General features: G+C 25.0%; 1 protein-coding gene and 3 pseudogenes across 1 annotated transcript in view; 3 read left to right on the top strand and 1 right to left on the bottom strand.

Moving 5' to 3' along the window:
* Window positions 1-15,582, bottom strand: part of Lamtor3 (Late endosomal/lysosomal adaptor, MAPK and MTOR activator 3) — a 44,618-nt gene that overhangs the window by 7,682 nt on the left and 21,354 nt on the right. Inside the window, exon 4 of the mRNA XM_075355764.1 lies at window positions 806-939. Coding sequence (XP_075211879.1) covers window positions 806-939 — 134 coding nt within the window. The remainder of the gene's footprint in view (window positions 1-805; window positions 940-15,582) is intronic.
* LOC142318489 (cytochrome c oxidase subunit 1-like) lies at window positions 3,161-3,853 on the top strand (annotated as a pseudogene).
* Window positions 4,713-5,513, top strand: LOC142318488 (cytochrome c oxidase subunit 2-like; annotated as a pseudogene).
* Window positions 5,943-12,815, top strand: LOC142318020 (cytochrome b-like; annotated as a pseudogene).

Here is a 15,582-nt window from a genome sequence, read left to right as displayed (position 1 = left end):
TACAAGCTGTGTGTGCCGACTTCTCAATCAAAATGTATGCATGAAGATGACGACTTTCTGGGTCATACTGTGTGATTAGTCAATATCTAATCTTAGTGGAAAAGTTAAAACAAAAAATGTTGTATCTGGGGATCAGAAAATTCCTATTAACTCCTACAATGTGAAAGGGACTCTCGAAAATTAAATATTTTCTATGCAATATCCTAATGGAAAGTATAAAAGAAATTGCTTCTTTGGGTATGTTGTTTACATGGCCTTTTCTTAACTGCAAAATGGATCAGAGTTTTATTTGGCAACAAGATAGTGCACTTCTTCAGTCGCATAAGTCTGTATGGATTGGTTGAAAGATGTTTTCCCCACCCATTGGATCAGTCAGTTGGCATGTACCAAATGAGTAGTACGGCTAGTTTGTGATGGCCTCAAAATTCATCTGATCTGACTCCATATGATTTTTCCTTTGGAGTTTTATAAAGGATCTTGTGTATGTGTCTCTGCTACCTTCTGATCAATCTGATTTGAGGCATAGGGCTGAAACATTTGTTGCTTCCATTACGCCAGACATGTTGGTTAAAGTACAGGAAAAAATTTATCCTGATACTAACTTGTACACTTTGATCTTAGCCAAGAGCCCGAGAAGTGATATACTAACTTGTACAACTACATCAGGCTAAAGTTTGGGTTAGTTCATAAATCATATAAGGAAAGTTTATAATTATATTATAAAGTAGTCTTATAAGACCAAGCTGATCAAAAATTGTTACAATATAATAAGAAAGAATAAATGTATTAATAAAAATAAAATTACCTGATATGAAGAATAAAAACAAATAACAGATCTATTCCTGCCTAAACCAAGCTTACTTCCCTGATCTGTTGCCATTCCAAAAGTGGATAAAAATGATGGCCTTGTTGCCATTTCTGGAACTTTGTCATTAGCAACTACAAAAAGAAAAATAACATGTTATTTTTATCATAAAATCCACTTCTACAAAAGCCAGTTAATTATGTATAATTTAACTAAAAAGTAAGAACCCTTTCAATAACACTTAAGTGCATTAAGGTGAGATAAAAATTATTCAATTTTTATTTAAGATTATCATAAAATTCTACTTTTATATTGTTTTCCACACAAAAGTATTTTATTATATGAGTATGACATGTAATGAATGTGCCGAATAGAAAAATCCATAACAAGCCTCAGAAGAAATTCTTTTATGTTCTTGATTTGGTTATAATTAGAACAGGTTGTATTTGAAGTGAAATGCAGCTTTTCTTGAGTTATAATAAAGAGAAAGAAAATTTCCTTCGAAAACAAGATTGAGGTAAACAAAGAAGGTGTTATATCACTATAATTATTATATATCACTTGTTTAACTATAAATGGGTATCTATAATTGGGTACAATGAAAAAAAACTTATGAAAACAATGAAAAAAATTTATATTTTTATATATTTAAATAATATTAATATTATTAAAATATTATATTTAATAAGATTAATTAAAGGGAGAAATAGCTATATTTAAGTAAATATATTACTATATATAATATATATATTATAATATAACTATCTTTTTTATTTTTGTAACATAATAATTAATCAATTGAATGATATTATATAAATATCTTATTATAATGAAAAAATTTTTGTTGAGAAATTAAACACAAAAATTGCAAAAAAATTAAAAAAAAACCAAATAAGCAAATAATGTACCGTATAAAAAAAATGATATATATAAAAAAAAAAAAAGGAAAAAAACAATGGATTTTTATATCAAGCAAGATGCCTGATTAAAGGATTACTTTGATGAAGTAAATTAAGTGAAACCTCACTCATGCTAAATTGTAAAATCTAGAATTAAACTGAAACTAAAGAAATCAAAATTCTTAATGCATCACACATCCTTTTACAAAAAGATAAGCTAAATTAAGCTTATGGCTTCATACCCCATCGATGAATAAATTCTCTTTTTAATTAAAATAAATTTATCAAAAATAATATTTATCACAACAATAACCGTAAGAATTATTATAACAATATCCTCCAACAGAATAATATTCTCATGAATATCTATAGAAATCAATTTAATTTCTTTTCTACCCCTTTTAAAAAAAATAAATAAAATAAATGAACAATCTATAAAATATTTAATTATTCAAAGAATATCATCATCAATTATAATAACCTCAATAATTATTAATGCTATCATTAACTGCCCCATTAATGAAAGAATTTTAATAATAATGAGAATTTTGATAAAAATAGGTATAATCCCATTCCACCTATGAGTACCAAGAATCATACAAATAATAAGATGAGAAATATGTATAATAATGATAACTATACAAAAAATCATTCCTACAATTATTGCAACCCAAATAACCAGAATTAAACTAATAATAACATCAATAATTATATCGATAATCATAGCACCAATCTCAGGAATAAAACAAACATCACTAAAAAAATTAATAGCATATTCATCAATTTCAAATTCACCAGTAATAATCTTTTCATTAATAATTTCAAAACAACAATTTACTCTTCTATTAATTATGCATACCATAATCAACTTAACCATGATAAACACATTCAAGAAAAATAACATCAATTTTCTAAACCAAATTAATACTCAAACAAATTTAACAAAAACATCCCTAATAATTTCATCATTATCAATAAGAGGTATACAATCAACTACAGGATTTTTAATAAAATGAATAATTATAAAATCAACAATTTGTATAGCACCAATAATTCCATTAATTATACTAATTTCATCAATTATGTCAACATACATATACTTAAACATAATAATCCCTACAATAACCAAATCAAATAAATAAAAAATAAAAAAAAATAATAAAAAAAGAATCAATTATCCCAATTATCTTAAATTTAATAAGAATTCCAATAATAATAATTTTTAAATTAAACTAAAAAGAAGGATTTAAGTTAAAAAAACTATTAACCTTCAAAGTTAAAATTATTATTATAAATAAGCCTTAGCAAGTAACGCACCTCTATATTTGCAATATAGAATCATAATTGAATACAAGACAAATAATGAGAGGTTTAAAACCTTAAATAAATTTACAATCTATCACCTAAATCAGCCATCCCATTCTCAATGAATAAATGAATATTTTCAACAAATCACAAAGATATCGGAACTCTCTATTTTATTTTTGGGCTCTGAGCTAGATTACTTGGAACAATAAGAAGAATAATTATTCGATTAGAATTAATACAACCAGGATCAATAATTAAAAATGACCAAATTTATAACACCATCGTAACATCACACGCATTCATTATAATTTTCTTTATGGTAATACCAATTATAATTGGGGGATTTGGAAACTGACTAGTCCCTATAATAATTGGTGCACCAGACATGGCATTTCCACGAATAAATAACATAAGATTTTGATTATTACCACCATCAATTACACTTTTAATTGCAAGATCAATTGTGGGCTCAGGATCAGGAACAGGATGAACTGTTTACCCTCCTCTCTCAGCCCAAATTGCACATTCAGGACCTTCAGTAGACTTAACTATTTTTTCTCTTCACATCGCAGGATTAAGATCAATCATAGGAGCAATTAATTTTATTTCAACAACAATAAATATACGACCAAAAGGAATAACTATAGAAAAAATACCCCTTCTCTGTTGATCAGTCCTAATTACAGCAGTTCTACTACTAGTATCATTACCAGTACTAGCTGGAGCAATCACAATACTATTAACAGACCGAAACTTTAATACCTCATTTTTCGACCCCACAGGAGGTGGAGACCCAATCCTATATCAACACTTATTCTGATTCTTTGGACATCCAGAAGTATATATTTTAATCCTTCCAGGATTCGGATTAATCTCCCACATTATTACTAATGAAAGAGGACAAATAATAACATTCGGTCATCTAGGAATAATTTATGCAATGCTAGCAATTGGTATTCTAGGATTTATTTTATGAGCACACCACATATTTACTGTAGGTATAGATATTGACACACGAGCATACTTCACCTCTGCAACCATAATTATTGCAGTACCAACAGGAATTAAAATCTTCAGATGAATGGCCACAATACAAGGAATAACAAAAAAAAAATCACCCCAAATGATTTGATCTATAGGATTTGTATTTCTATTTACTATTGGAGGATTAACAGGAGTAATTCTAGCTAACTCTTCAATTGACGTAATTTTACACGATACATACTATGTTGTAGCCCACTTTCATTATGTACTATCAATAGGAGCAGTATTCGCCATTATAGCAAGAATCATTCACTGATTCCCACTAATAACAGGTATAAGAATAAATAAAAAATGATTAAAAATTCAATTTTCAACCATATTTTTAGGAGTAAACATAACATTCTTCCCACAACACTTTTTAGGTCTAGCAGGGATACCACGACGATATTCAGATTATCCAGATAACTACATGACATGAAACATAATTTCATCCATAGGATCATTAATTTCAATAATCAGAATCATAATATTCATATTTATTATATGAGAAGCTATAGCATTCAAACGAATTACAATTTTTAAAAACAATAAATCATCCTCAATTGAATGATTTTCAATTACACCACCCCCCGAACACTCATTTAATGAATTACCACTAGTGTCTAAGCCATTCTAAGAGTGGCAGAAAATTGCCATGAATAAAATTTAACATAATAAATAGAGCCAGACCAATTATAGAACAACTATTAAATTTCCATGATCACACCGTAATAATTCTATTATCCATTACAGTAACAGTAACAATTATAATAGCAACAATAACAAAAAATAAATTATCAAATAACATATTAACAGAAAATCAAATAATAGAAACAATCTGAACAATGCCAGCAATCATTTTAATTTTTATCGCTATCCCATCAATTAAAACCTTATATCTAATAGAAGAAGTAATTAAACCATCAATTACTATTAAAACAATTGGACATCAATGATACTGATCTTATGAATACTCAGACTCCAAGAAAATAGAATTTGAATCATATATAAAACCAAAAAATGACTTATCATCATTTCGACTAATTGAAGTAGATAACCGAATAATTATCCCATTCTCAACACAAATCCGAATAATTGTATCATCATCTGACGTAATCCACTCTTGAACAATTCCATCAATAGGAGTAAAAATAGACGCAATCCCAGGGCGACTTAATCAAATTAGCCTAATAACCAAAAACCCAGGAGTATTTTTCGGACAATGTTCAGAAATCTGTGGAATAAACCACAGATTCATACCAATCACTATAGAAAGAATTAATATAAAATCATTCATTAAATGAATAAAAACATAAAACTAATAAACATTAAGTGACTGAAAGAAAGTAATGGTCTCTTAAACCAAAATATAGTAAACATCGAATACTCTTAATGAAAGAAGCTAGTTTAAAAAAAACATTTAACTGTCAAATAAAAAATACATTTTATGTGCATCTTGATTCCACAAATATCTCCTATTTTATGAAACATAATATTAATAATAACAACAGCTACAATCATAATAAACATAACAAAATTATTCTTTATAACTAATCTAAAACCAAATAAAAAAAAGAAAAATATAAAAAAAAGAAAAATACATATTAACTGAAAATGATAACTAGATTATTCTCAACATTTGACCCAACAACTAAACTTTTACAAAGAAACTGAATAATTATAATAATAACAACAATAATTTTACCAAAATGATACTGAACCAAAAAATCTTGAATAAATATAATAATAAAAATAATAGAAAAAAACTAATAAATGAATTTAAATTAATAACTCACCAAAAAGAAATTCTAATCATAGTAATATCAATCTTTACATTTATCATAATCAGAAATATAATAGGATTAATTCCTTATGTATTCACATCTACTAGCCATTTAGTAGTATCAATGTCAATTGCACAACCAAGCTGAATCATAATTACAACATATAGATGAAAAAACTTTACAAATGAAATATTCAAACATATACTACCAAAAGGAACACCTTCAGCAATTTCACCAATAATAATCCTAATTGAAACCACAGGAAATCTTATTCGACCAATCTCTTTAGCAGTTCGATTAACAGCAAATATAATTGCAGGTCACCTACTAATAACCCTATTAGGGAACACATCATCTATTAAAATCTTAATATTCATTATACCAATTCAAATAACCTTAACAGCATTCGAAACAGCAATTTCAATAATTCAAGCATACGTATTTGCCACACTTGTAACTCTTTATTCTAGAGAAGTACCCTCTGAAAAAAAATCATCCATTTCACATAGTAACAAAAAGACCGTGACCAATTATGCTATCAATAAATGTAATAACAATATTAACAGGAACTGTAAAATGAACCCAAACAAAAGAATTTAACTTAATAATATTAGGATTAACCTTATCAACAATATCAATAATATTATGATGACGAGACATCACATGAGAAGCAACATTTCAAGGAAATCATACAAATAAAGTAAAATCACTAATAAAAATAGGAATAATTATATTCATTATCTCAGAAGTAATATTCTTTGTATCATTTTTCTGAATATTCTTTCACTCAAGACTAGCACCATCAATTGAAATTGGAATAAACTGACCACCAAAATCCATTAAACCATTTAATCCATTAGAAGTTCCACTACTAAATACAATTATTTTAATCTCATCAGAAATTACAGTAACATGAGCACATCATAGAATCTTACTAAATAAACTATCAATATCAAATAAATCATTAATATTAACCATTCTTCTAGGATTATACTTTACATTTCTACAAAAATGAGAATATCAACAATCAACCTTCACGATGGCAGACTCAATTTATGGATCATCATTCTTTCTAACTACAGGATTTCACGGTATTCATGTAATTGTAGGAACGACATTCATTTTAATCTCAATGGTACGATGCATAAAAATACATTTTTCAGCTAGACATCATTTAGGTTTAGAAGCAGCAATCTGATACTGACATTTTGTAGACGTAATCTGATTATTCCTATATCTTTCAATTTACTGATGAGGAAAATAATAATAATCTTTTTAGTACAAAAAGTATAATTAGCCTCCAACTAATAGATTAAAAAAATTAAAAAGATAATCAAAATTACAATAACAATAATTTCACTAAGATCAATCATTATTATAATAATAATATTCACAATATTAATCTCCAAAAAAAATAAAATAAGACGAGAAAAAACTCACCATTCGAATGCGGATTTTCAAAAATATCATCAACACGAAAATCATTTTCTACTCACTTCTTTTTAATTGCAACAATCTTCTTAATCTTCGATATTGAAATCTCAATAATCATACCAATATTTTCAACAAAAATAATAATTATAGAAGAATGACTGATTTCATCAACAATTACAATCTTGATCTTAATTATAGGACTAATACATGAATGAAAAATAGGAATACTAGAATGAAGAAATTAAGGAGAATAGTTAAATATAACATTTACTTTGCAAATAAAAATTATTGAATAATCAATTTCTCTTAGAGTAAAGAAGTAAAATTACAATTAATTTCGACTTAATTTTAAGGATAATCCTCATACTCAATTTAACTGAAGCTAAAAAGAAGCTATTCACTGTTAATGAAAAAATTGATTATATCCAGTTAAAAGAATAAAAAGTAAAGGAGCCGCTAACTACCTTTCAAGTGAAATCACTTTATTCTTATTTATATAGTTTAAAAAAAACAAAAACAATACACTTTCAATGTATAAATAAATAAATTTTATAAATGTCCAGAGAAAAATTTCATAATAACAATTTCAATGTTAGGCTTTTAGTTAAGCTATCTGAACAAAAAAAATAAAAAATAAAATAAAACTTAAGAATATTTAAAGTAAACCTATCAAAAAAAAAACCTAACCATCGCAAAAATCCAATTAAACCACCTGAAACAAAATATTCTAATCAACCCACATCAACTAATCTATAACTAAAATAACAAAAATTAAAAAACCGATTTAAAAAAAAACCTGAAGAATAAAATCTTAAAAACCATATAGAACTAAAAAAATAAAAATAAATTAAACCAAAATAAAAGTATAAAAAACTTAAAACATCAAAAAACAAATAAAAATAAAGGAATCAACTTAAAATCAAAAGACAAAATAAAAAAAAAATCATCCTCAAATAACCAAAACATAAAAGAACCAACAAATAAACAAGAAAAATATAAAAAAGGAAGAGAAATATTTATAAAAAAACTGTAACAAAAATTAATGTAAGGAAAAAAAAAGAATTGGAAGAAAATAAATAATAAATTAAACGTAAACTGTAAATAAAAGTAACACAAAAAAAAAATTCTATAGTCAAATAAAAAAAAAAACTCTAAAATAAAATCCTTCAAATAAAATCCAGAAAAAAAGGGAAATCCACATAAGCAAATTAAAGAAACAAAAAATGCTGAACTCACATAAGGGCATTGCTTTACCAACCCACCTATAAATCGAATATCTTGACTACCTAAAAAAACAATGAATAAAAATTCCAGAACACAAAAAGAGTAATGACTTAAATAAGGCATGAATCAACAAATGAATAAAACAAAGAGTCAAAGAACCTAAAGAAAGAGTAAAAAACATAAATCCTAATTGTCTAAGAGTAGAAAAGGCAATAATCTTTTTTAAATCATTTTCTAAACAAGCAGCAAACCCAGATAAAACTATTGTAACCAAAGAAATAATTATTAAAAAATAAGTATCACAAAATAAAATAAAATAATTAAAACGAATAATTAAATAAACACCTGAAGTTACTAAAGTAGAAGAATGAACTAAAGAAGAAACAGGAGTAGGAGCTGCTATAGCTGAAGGTAACCAAACACAAAAGGGAAACTGAGCACTTTTAGTAAAAGAAGCAAATAAAACTAAATAAACCAAAATAATAAAATCATTATTAAAAAAATCAATATAAAAAATATAATGGAAAGAACCAAAATTGATAAATAAACCTAAACACAAAATTAAAAATACATCACCAACACGATTCATTAATAAAGTAATAAGACCAGAATACAAAGAAACTCTATTTTGATAATAAATAACTAAACAATAAGACACCAATCCTAAACCATCTCAACCCAACAATAAACAAATAAAATCAGGTATTAAAATAAAAAAAAAAACCATACTTAAAATAAATAAAAAAACCAAATAATAAAACCAAACTAAATTTAAATCACCCCTTATATAACCGAGACTATAGAATAAAACACAACCTCTAATTAAAAATACAAAAGACATAAAAAAACAAGAAATTCAATCAAAAAAAAATTAAACTTAAAGAAAAGGAATTAAAAAAAAATAATCACTCAAAAAAAGAAACAAGATCATACTCAAACAAATAATACAAAAAAAAAAAAAAAAAAAAAAAAAAGATTGTAGCAGAAAAACATAGCCTATCCTCAAAAAGATCTTTGACATCACAAATCAAAATTTTAAATTAAAATAAATAAGCAAAAAAAAAAAAAAATAAGTCAAACATTATATAAAAAATAGGAAAACAATGAAGAAGAAGAATATAAAATTCACGAACACAACAAGAATTAATTAAAATTAAATCACTAGAATATAAACCATGCTGAGTTAAAGAAAAAATTATCACTCTATAACAAGCAGAAAAAAATAAGATAAACATCAAAAAAATAACTGAAAAAATCTTCATCTTAAAATAGAAATAATTAAACAAATTTAATCTAGGAGGACAAGATATATTTATAACACAAAACAAAAATCAAAAGAAACTAAGTGAAGGTAAATAGTTAAGTAATCCCCTAACAATAAAAAATCTTCGACTTCCTAACCGATCGTAAACAATACCAATTAAAAAAAAAAGACCAGATGAAACAAAGGCATGAGCAACTATAAAAGATAATGAACCAATAAATCCAAGACCAGATATAGTAAATAATCCACAAATAACTAAACTTATGTGACAAACAGAAGAATAGGCAACAAGTACCTTTAAATCTCTTTGAATTATACAAAACATTCTAACTAAAAAACAGCCAAATAAACAAATTCTAATAAAAAAATAACCATAATTAAATAAAAAATAATAAATATAACCTAAACAACGAATGAATCCATAACCCCCCAGCTTTAATATTACACCAGCTAAAATTATAAAACCTGAGGTAGGTGCCTCAACATGAGTCCTAGGCAACCATAAATGAAACCCAAACAAAGGAAACTTAATCAAAAAAGAAAATAAAATAATAAACATCAAATAATTATTCAATAAAAAATCAAAAAACAAATAATTAAAATAACCATAAAAACTATTTAAATAAAAAATTCTAAACAAAAAAGGGAAAGAACCAAAAAGAGTATAAAAATTTTTAAAAAATCCTGCACTTAAACGCTCAGGCTGATATCCTCATCCAAAAATCAACAAAAATAAAGGAATCAATCTACACTCAAAGAAAAAAAAAAAAAAATCAATAACAATAAAATCCAAAAATAAAAAAAATAATAAAAAATGAAAACAAAAAATATAAATCTTAGACAACAAATCAAAATAATAATGTAAATAAACAGATAGCAAAACAACAATAAAAATTCAAATACTTAAACAACAAAAAATATATGAAACCCTATCAATTATAAAAAAATAAGAAATAGAAACAAAAAAATCAAAAAAACAAACCCACTAAATATACAAATCAATTATTTAAAACACAAAAAAGGATTAAAGAAAACAAAAAAAAAATAAATTTTAACATAAGGTTAATTAATCTATCTAGATAATCTCTTCTAGAATTACGAATTAAAAAAACCAATAAAGAAAGTCCTAAGACACCATCACAAACCCCAAACACCAAATAAATAACTAAAAAATAATAATCAAAATCAAAATAACCTATAAACCCAAAAATAAAAAAAAAAGAATAAAGTAATAAATATTCAAGTCCCAAAAGACACAAAAGAAAGTGCCTACGAACAAATAAAAAAATAATTAATCTAAAAAAAAAAAAACCAAAAAAATAAATAATCATCATAAGTAAAGTTTAGGATAGTTTAAAAAAAACAATGATCTTGTAAATCATAATTTTAAAAAAAATTATCTAAACAAAATCAGTAAAGAAAAAATCATCTTTGGTATCCAAAACTAATATTTTATATTAAAATACTTACTGAATTTTCACAAAATATTTAATTTTATCAAATATTATTATATCTCCAATACTTAAACACCCTATATCACTAGGATCAATACTAATTTTTCAAACAGCCCTAATGTGCAGAAATAGTTCAATAATAATTAAATCATCATGATATGTTTACATCATATTCTTAACAACAGTAGGAGGACTAATAATTATATTCATATATATATCAAGAATTGCATCAAATGAAAAATTCAAACCAAGAACAAAAATTTTTTTAATATGAATATTAGCTATATTAATTTCCATTATAATAAGAAATTTAGATCCAACAACAGAAATAATTACTAAATTTAATGAAATAAAAGAAGTAACAACCGAATTAACTGAAGAAAAATCAACAAGAAAAGTTTTTAGAATATATAAAATAAATATTACACTTACAATAATATTAATCCTAATTATTACAATAATCTCTGTAAATAACATCGTAAGAACATTCGAAGGACCACTTAAAAAAACTTATGTTTAAATCAATACGTAAATTAAGACCAATTAATTCCTTTTTAATTGATTTACCAAGACCATTCAAATATTTCATTATGATGAAACTTTGGATCACTTCTAGGAATATGCTTAATAATTCAAATTATTTCAGGATTATTTCTAGCAATACATTATTCACCAAGAATTGATAAAGCTTTTAAAAGAATTGTACATATTACCCGAGAGGTAAATTACGGATGAATAATTCGAAATATTCACGCAAATGGTGCATCATTATTCTTCATTTTAATTTTTATACACACAGGACGAGGAATATATTATGGATCATTTAAATTAAAGAAAACATGAATATCAGGATCATTAATTCTTTTAACATTAATGGCAACAGCATTTATAGGATATGTATTACCATGAGGTCAAATATCCTTCTGAGGAGCAACAGTAATTACAAACTTAATTTCAGCAATTCCCTACATAGGAGAAATAGTAGTACAATGAGTATGGGAGGGATTTGCTGTAGACAATCCCACACTAAATCGATTCTTCACATTCCACTTCATTTTACCATTCATTTTATCAACAATAGTAATATTGCACCTAATATTCCTACATGAATCCGGATCATCTAACCCACTAGGTATAAAAAACAATATTGACAAAATTCCATTCCACCCCTACTTTACAACAAAAGATATCTTAGGAATAGTAATAACAATTATAATTTTCACAATAATAATTAATTTAAATCCATTCCTCACCATAGATCCAGAAAATTTTACACCAGCAAATCCACTAAGAACACCTCCACACATTCAACCAGAATGATACTTCCTATTTGCATATGCAATCCTACGATCTATCCCTAGAAAATTAGGAGGAGTAGTAGCACTAATAATATCAATTATAATTATTATATCAATACCATTCTCAATAAAAATAAAATTTCAAACAAGATCATTCTACCCAATAAATAAAATAATATTCTGAACCATAGTAAATACATTTATTTTACTCACATGAATCGGAGCACGACCAGTAGAAGAACCATATATTATTACAGGACAAATCTTAACCACAATTTACTTTTCATTTTTTATTACTTATCCCATGTCTGCAAGGATATGAGATAAATTATAAGTTATAAGTTAATAAGCTCAAAGCAATATAACTTGAAATTATAGGAAAGTATAAAATACTATTAACTTTTTTATCACCTTAAAATAATGAAAAACAAAAAATCCTAAAAAAAATAAAAACCAAAATGTAATTTAAAGTAACAGGTAAATAACTCCTTCAACACATATATATTAATTTATCATAACGATAACGAGGAAAGGAACCACGAACCCATACAAAAAAATAAATAAGAAAAATAACACTAATAAAAAAAAAAATTTATATAATCACCCCCTAAAAAAACTAAACAAGTAAAAAATCTTATAAACATTATATTTCTATATTCAGATAAAAAAAATAAAGAAAATCTAAATGATCTATACTCAACATTAAATCCAGAAACCAACTCAGACTCACCCTCAGAAAAATCAAATGGAGAACGATTAGTTTCAGCCAGAATACAAGAAAGAAAAATTATAAATAAAGGAAAAGAAAAAAAAATAAATCAAACATCCAACTGAAAATAACAAAAATAATTCAAATTAAAAGACTCGCAATATAAAATAAAACAAAAAATAACTAAAAAAAAACCACTTCATACGAAATTCTTTGAGAAATTCTACGTAAACAACCCAATAAAGAATAAACAGAATTAGACGACCAACCAGCAATTATAATAAAATAAACCCCCAAACCAGAACAACAAAAAAAAAAAGACAATAAGAAAATCCAACAAAATTAAAACTAAAAGGAAATATTAACCAAAAGATTAAAGAAACAGAAAGACCCAGAACAGGTACAAAAAAATAAATTAAATAATTTCCAAAAACAAGAAAATAAAATTCCCTTCTAAATAACTTTAAAGCATCTCTAAAAGGCTGTAACAAACCAAATAAACCAACCTTATTAGGACCCTTATGAAATTGAATGTAACCTAAAATCCTACGTTCAAACAAAGTAAAAAAAGCAACACCCAAAAGAATAAAAAAAAATAAAAAAAAAGAACTAAGAATAAACATTTACTAACTGTAAAAATACATTATTAAATTTTAAATTTAAAGCACTTAAATCTGCCAAATTAGTACATAAATTATTATATTACCAAAAATCCTTTCGTACCAATTAGAATAAATTTAAAGAAGATAGAAACCAACCTGGCTCACGCCGGCTTGAACTCAGATCATGTAAAATTTTAAAGGTCTAAAACTGTAAAACCTACCCCACAGAAACTTTTAATCCAACATCGAGGTCGCAAACAAATCGATCAATAAGAACTCTCCAGATTTATAACGCTATTATCCCTAAGGTATCTTAATCTTTTAATCAAAATAAAGGATCAAATATACACAAAAAAATGTAAAAAAAATAAAGATTAAAATTTTATTTGTCACCCCAACAAAATTTAATTAATAAAAATTCAAAAAATAAACTAAAAAAAAAAATTTTAAAACAAAATAAAGATCTATAGGATCTTATCGTCCCTCTCCTAAATTTAAGCTTTTTTACTTAAAAATAAAATTCAAATTAAATCTTAAAAATAAAGTATAATTTTCGTCAAACCCTTCATTCCAGACCTCAATTAAAAGACTAATTATTATGCTACCTTAGCACAGTGAAAATACTGCGGCTATTTAAACCATTGAGCAGGCCAAACCTTAAATAAATTACAAAAGGATTTTTTGATAAACAGGCGAAATTATTTTTTGCCTAATTCATAAATAAAATTTTTAAATCTACTAATTTAATCATAATTAAAAATAAAAAATTAATTAAAATCCAGTAAAAAAATAAATATAAAAAAACCTAATTTAATCTACAACAAACTTTAAATGATGAAAGATTCTAATCCAACAAGAAAAAGAAAAAAATAAATTATATAAAAAAAAGAGCTTATCCACCTTAATATAAAATTTCAAAATGAAAAAAAAAGTAAAATTAACAAAAAGAAATTCTCGATTAAATCAATTTACCAGATAACCAGATATAAAAAGAAATGAATTTCATATCGAAACAATCCCAAACTTATAAATAATTATTCCACAATAAAATACAGATTAAGATAGATCTTCACTATTCGGGGAAAAAAAAATTAAAAAAATTAATTAACCCTGATACAAAAGGTACTAAAAAAAATTATTATTCTAAAATAAAATTTACTTATCCAATACTGTACAATTAACTAAATTAAAAAAAATCAAATAAAAAAAAGAAAGACACAAAAAAAATTTAAAAAAAAAAAAAAAAAAAACCTATCAGACTCAACTGAATTGAACAGTAAAAAATCTTATTGTAAATAAGAATAAACCGAAGTCCGATTCTAGATACACTTTCCAGTACATCTACTTTGTTACGACTTATCTCAATTTATGAGAGTGACGGGCGATATGTACATAATTAAGGGCAAAATTCAAAAAATTTATTAAAAAAAATTACTATTAAATCCAAATTCAAATTTAATCAAATTAAAAAATCAAAAAACAAAAATCAATGTAACCCATAATAACCTTCTTATAACTGCATCTTGACCTAACATAAATCTTTAAAAAGAAAAAGAAAATAAATTTTCATTACACTCAACGACAGAGATATACAAGAAAAAAAGGGTACAAAAAATCGTGGAATATCATTTAAATTACAGGTTCCTCTAAAAAGATTTAAATACCGCCAGATCTATTACATTTCAATTATAAAAAATATACTACCTTAGAAAAAAAATTACTAATTAAGAATAACAGGGTATCTAATCCTGGTTTAAATTCAAATTTACATAGAAAAA

The sequence above is a fragment of the Lycorma delicatula genome, chromosome 1 (assembly GCF_047948215.1).
Source record: "Lycorma delicatula isolate Av1 chromosome 1, ASM4794821v1, whole genome shotgun sequence".
Classification (NCBI taxonomy): domain Eukaryota; kingdom Metazoa; phylum Arthropoda; class Insecta; order Hemiptera; family Fulgoridae; genus Lycorma; species Lycorma delicatula.
This window is presented reverse-complemented; position numbering and strand designations above follow the sequence as displayed.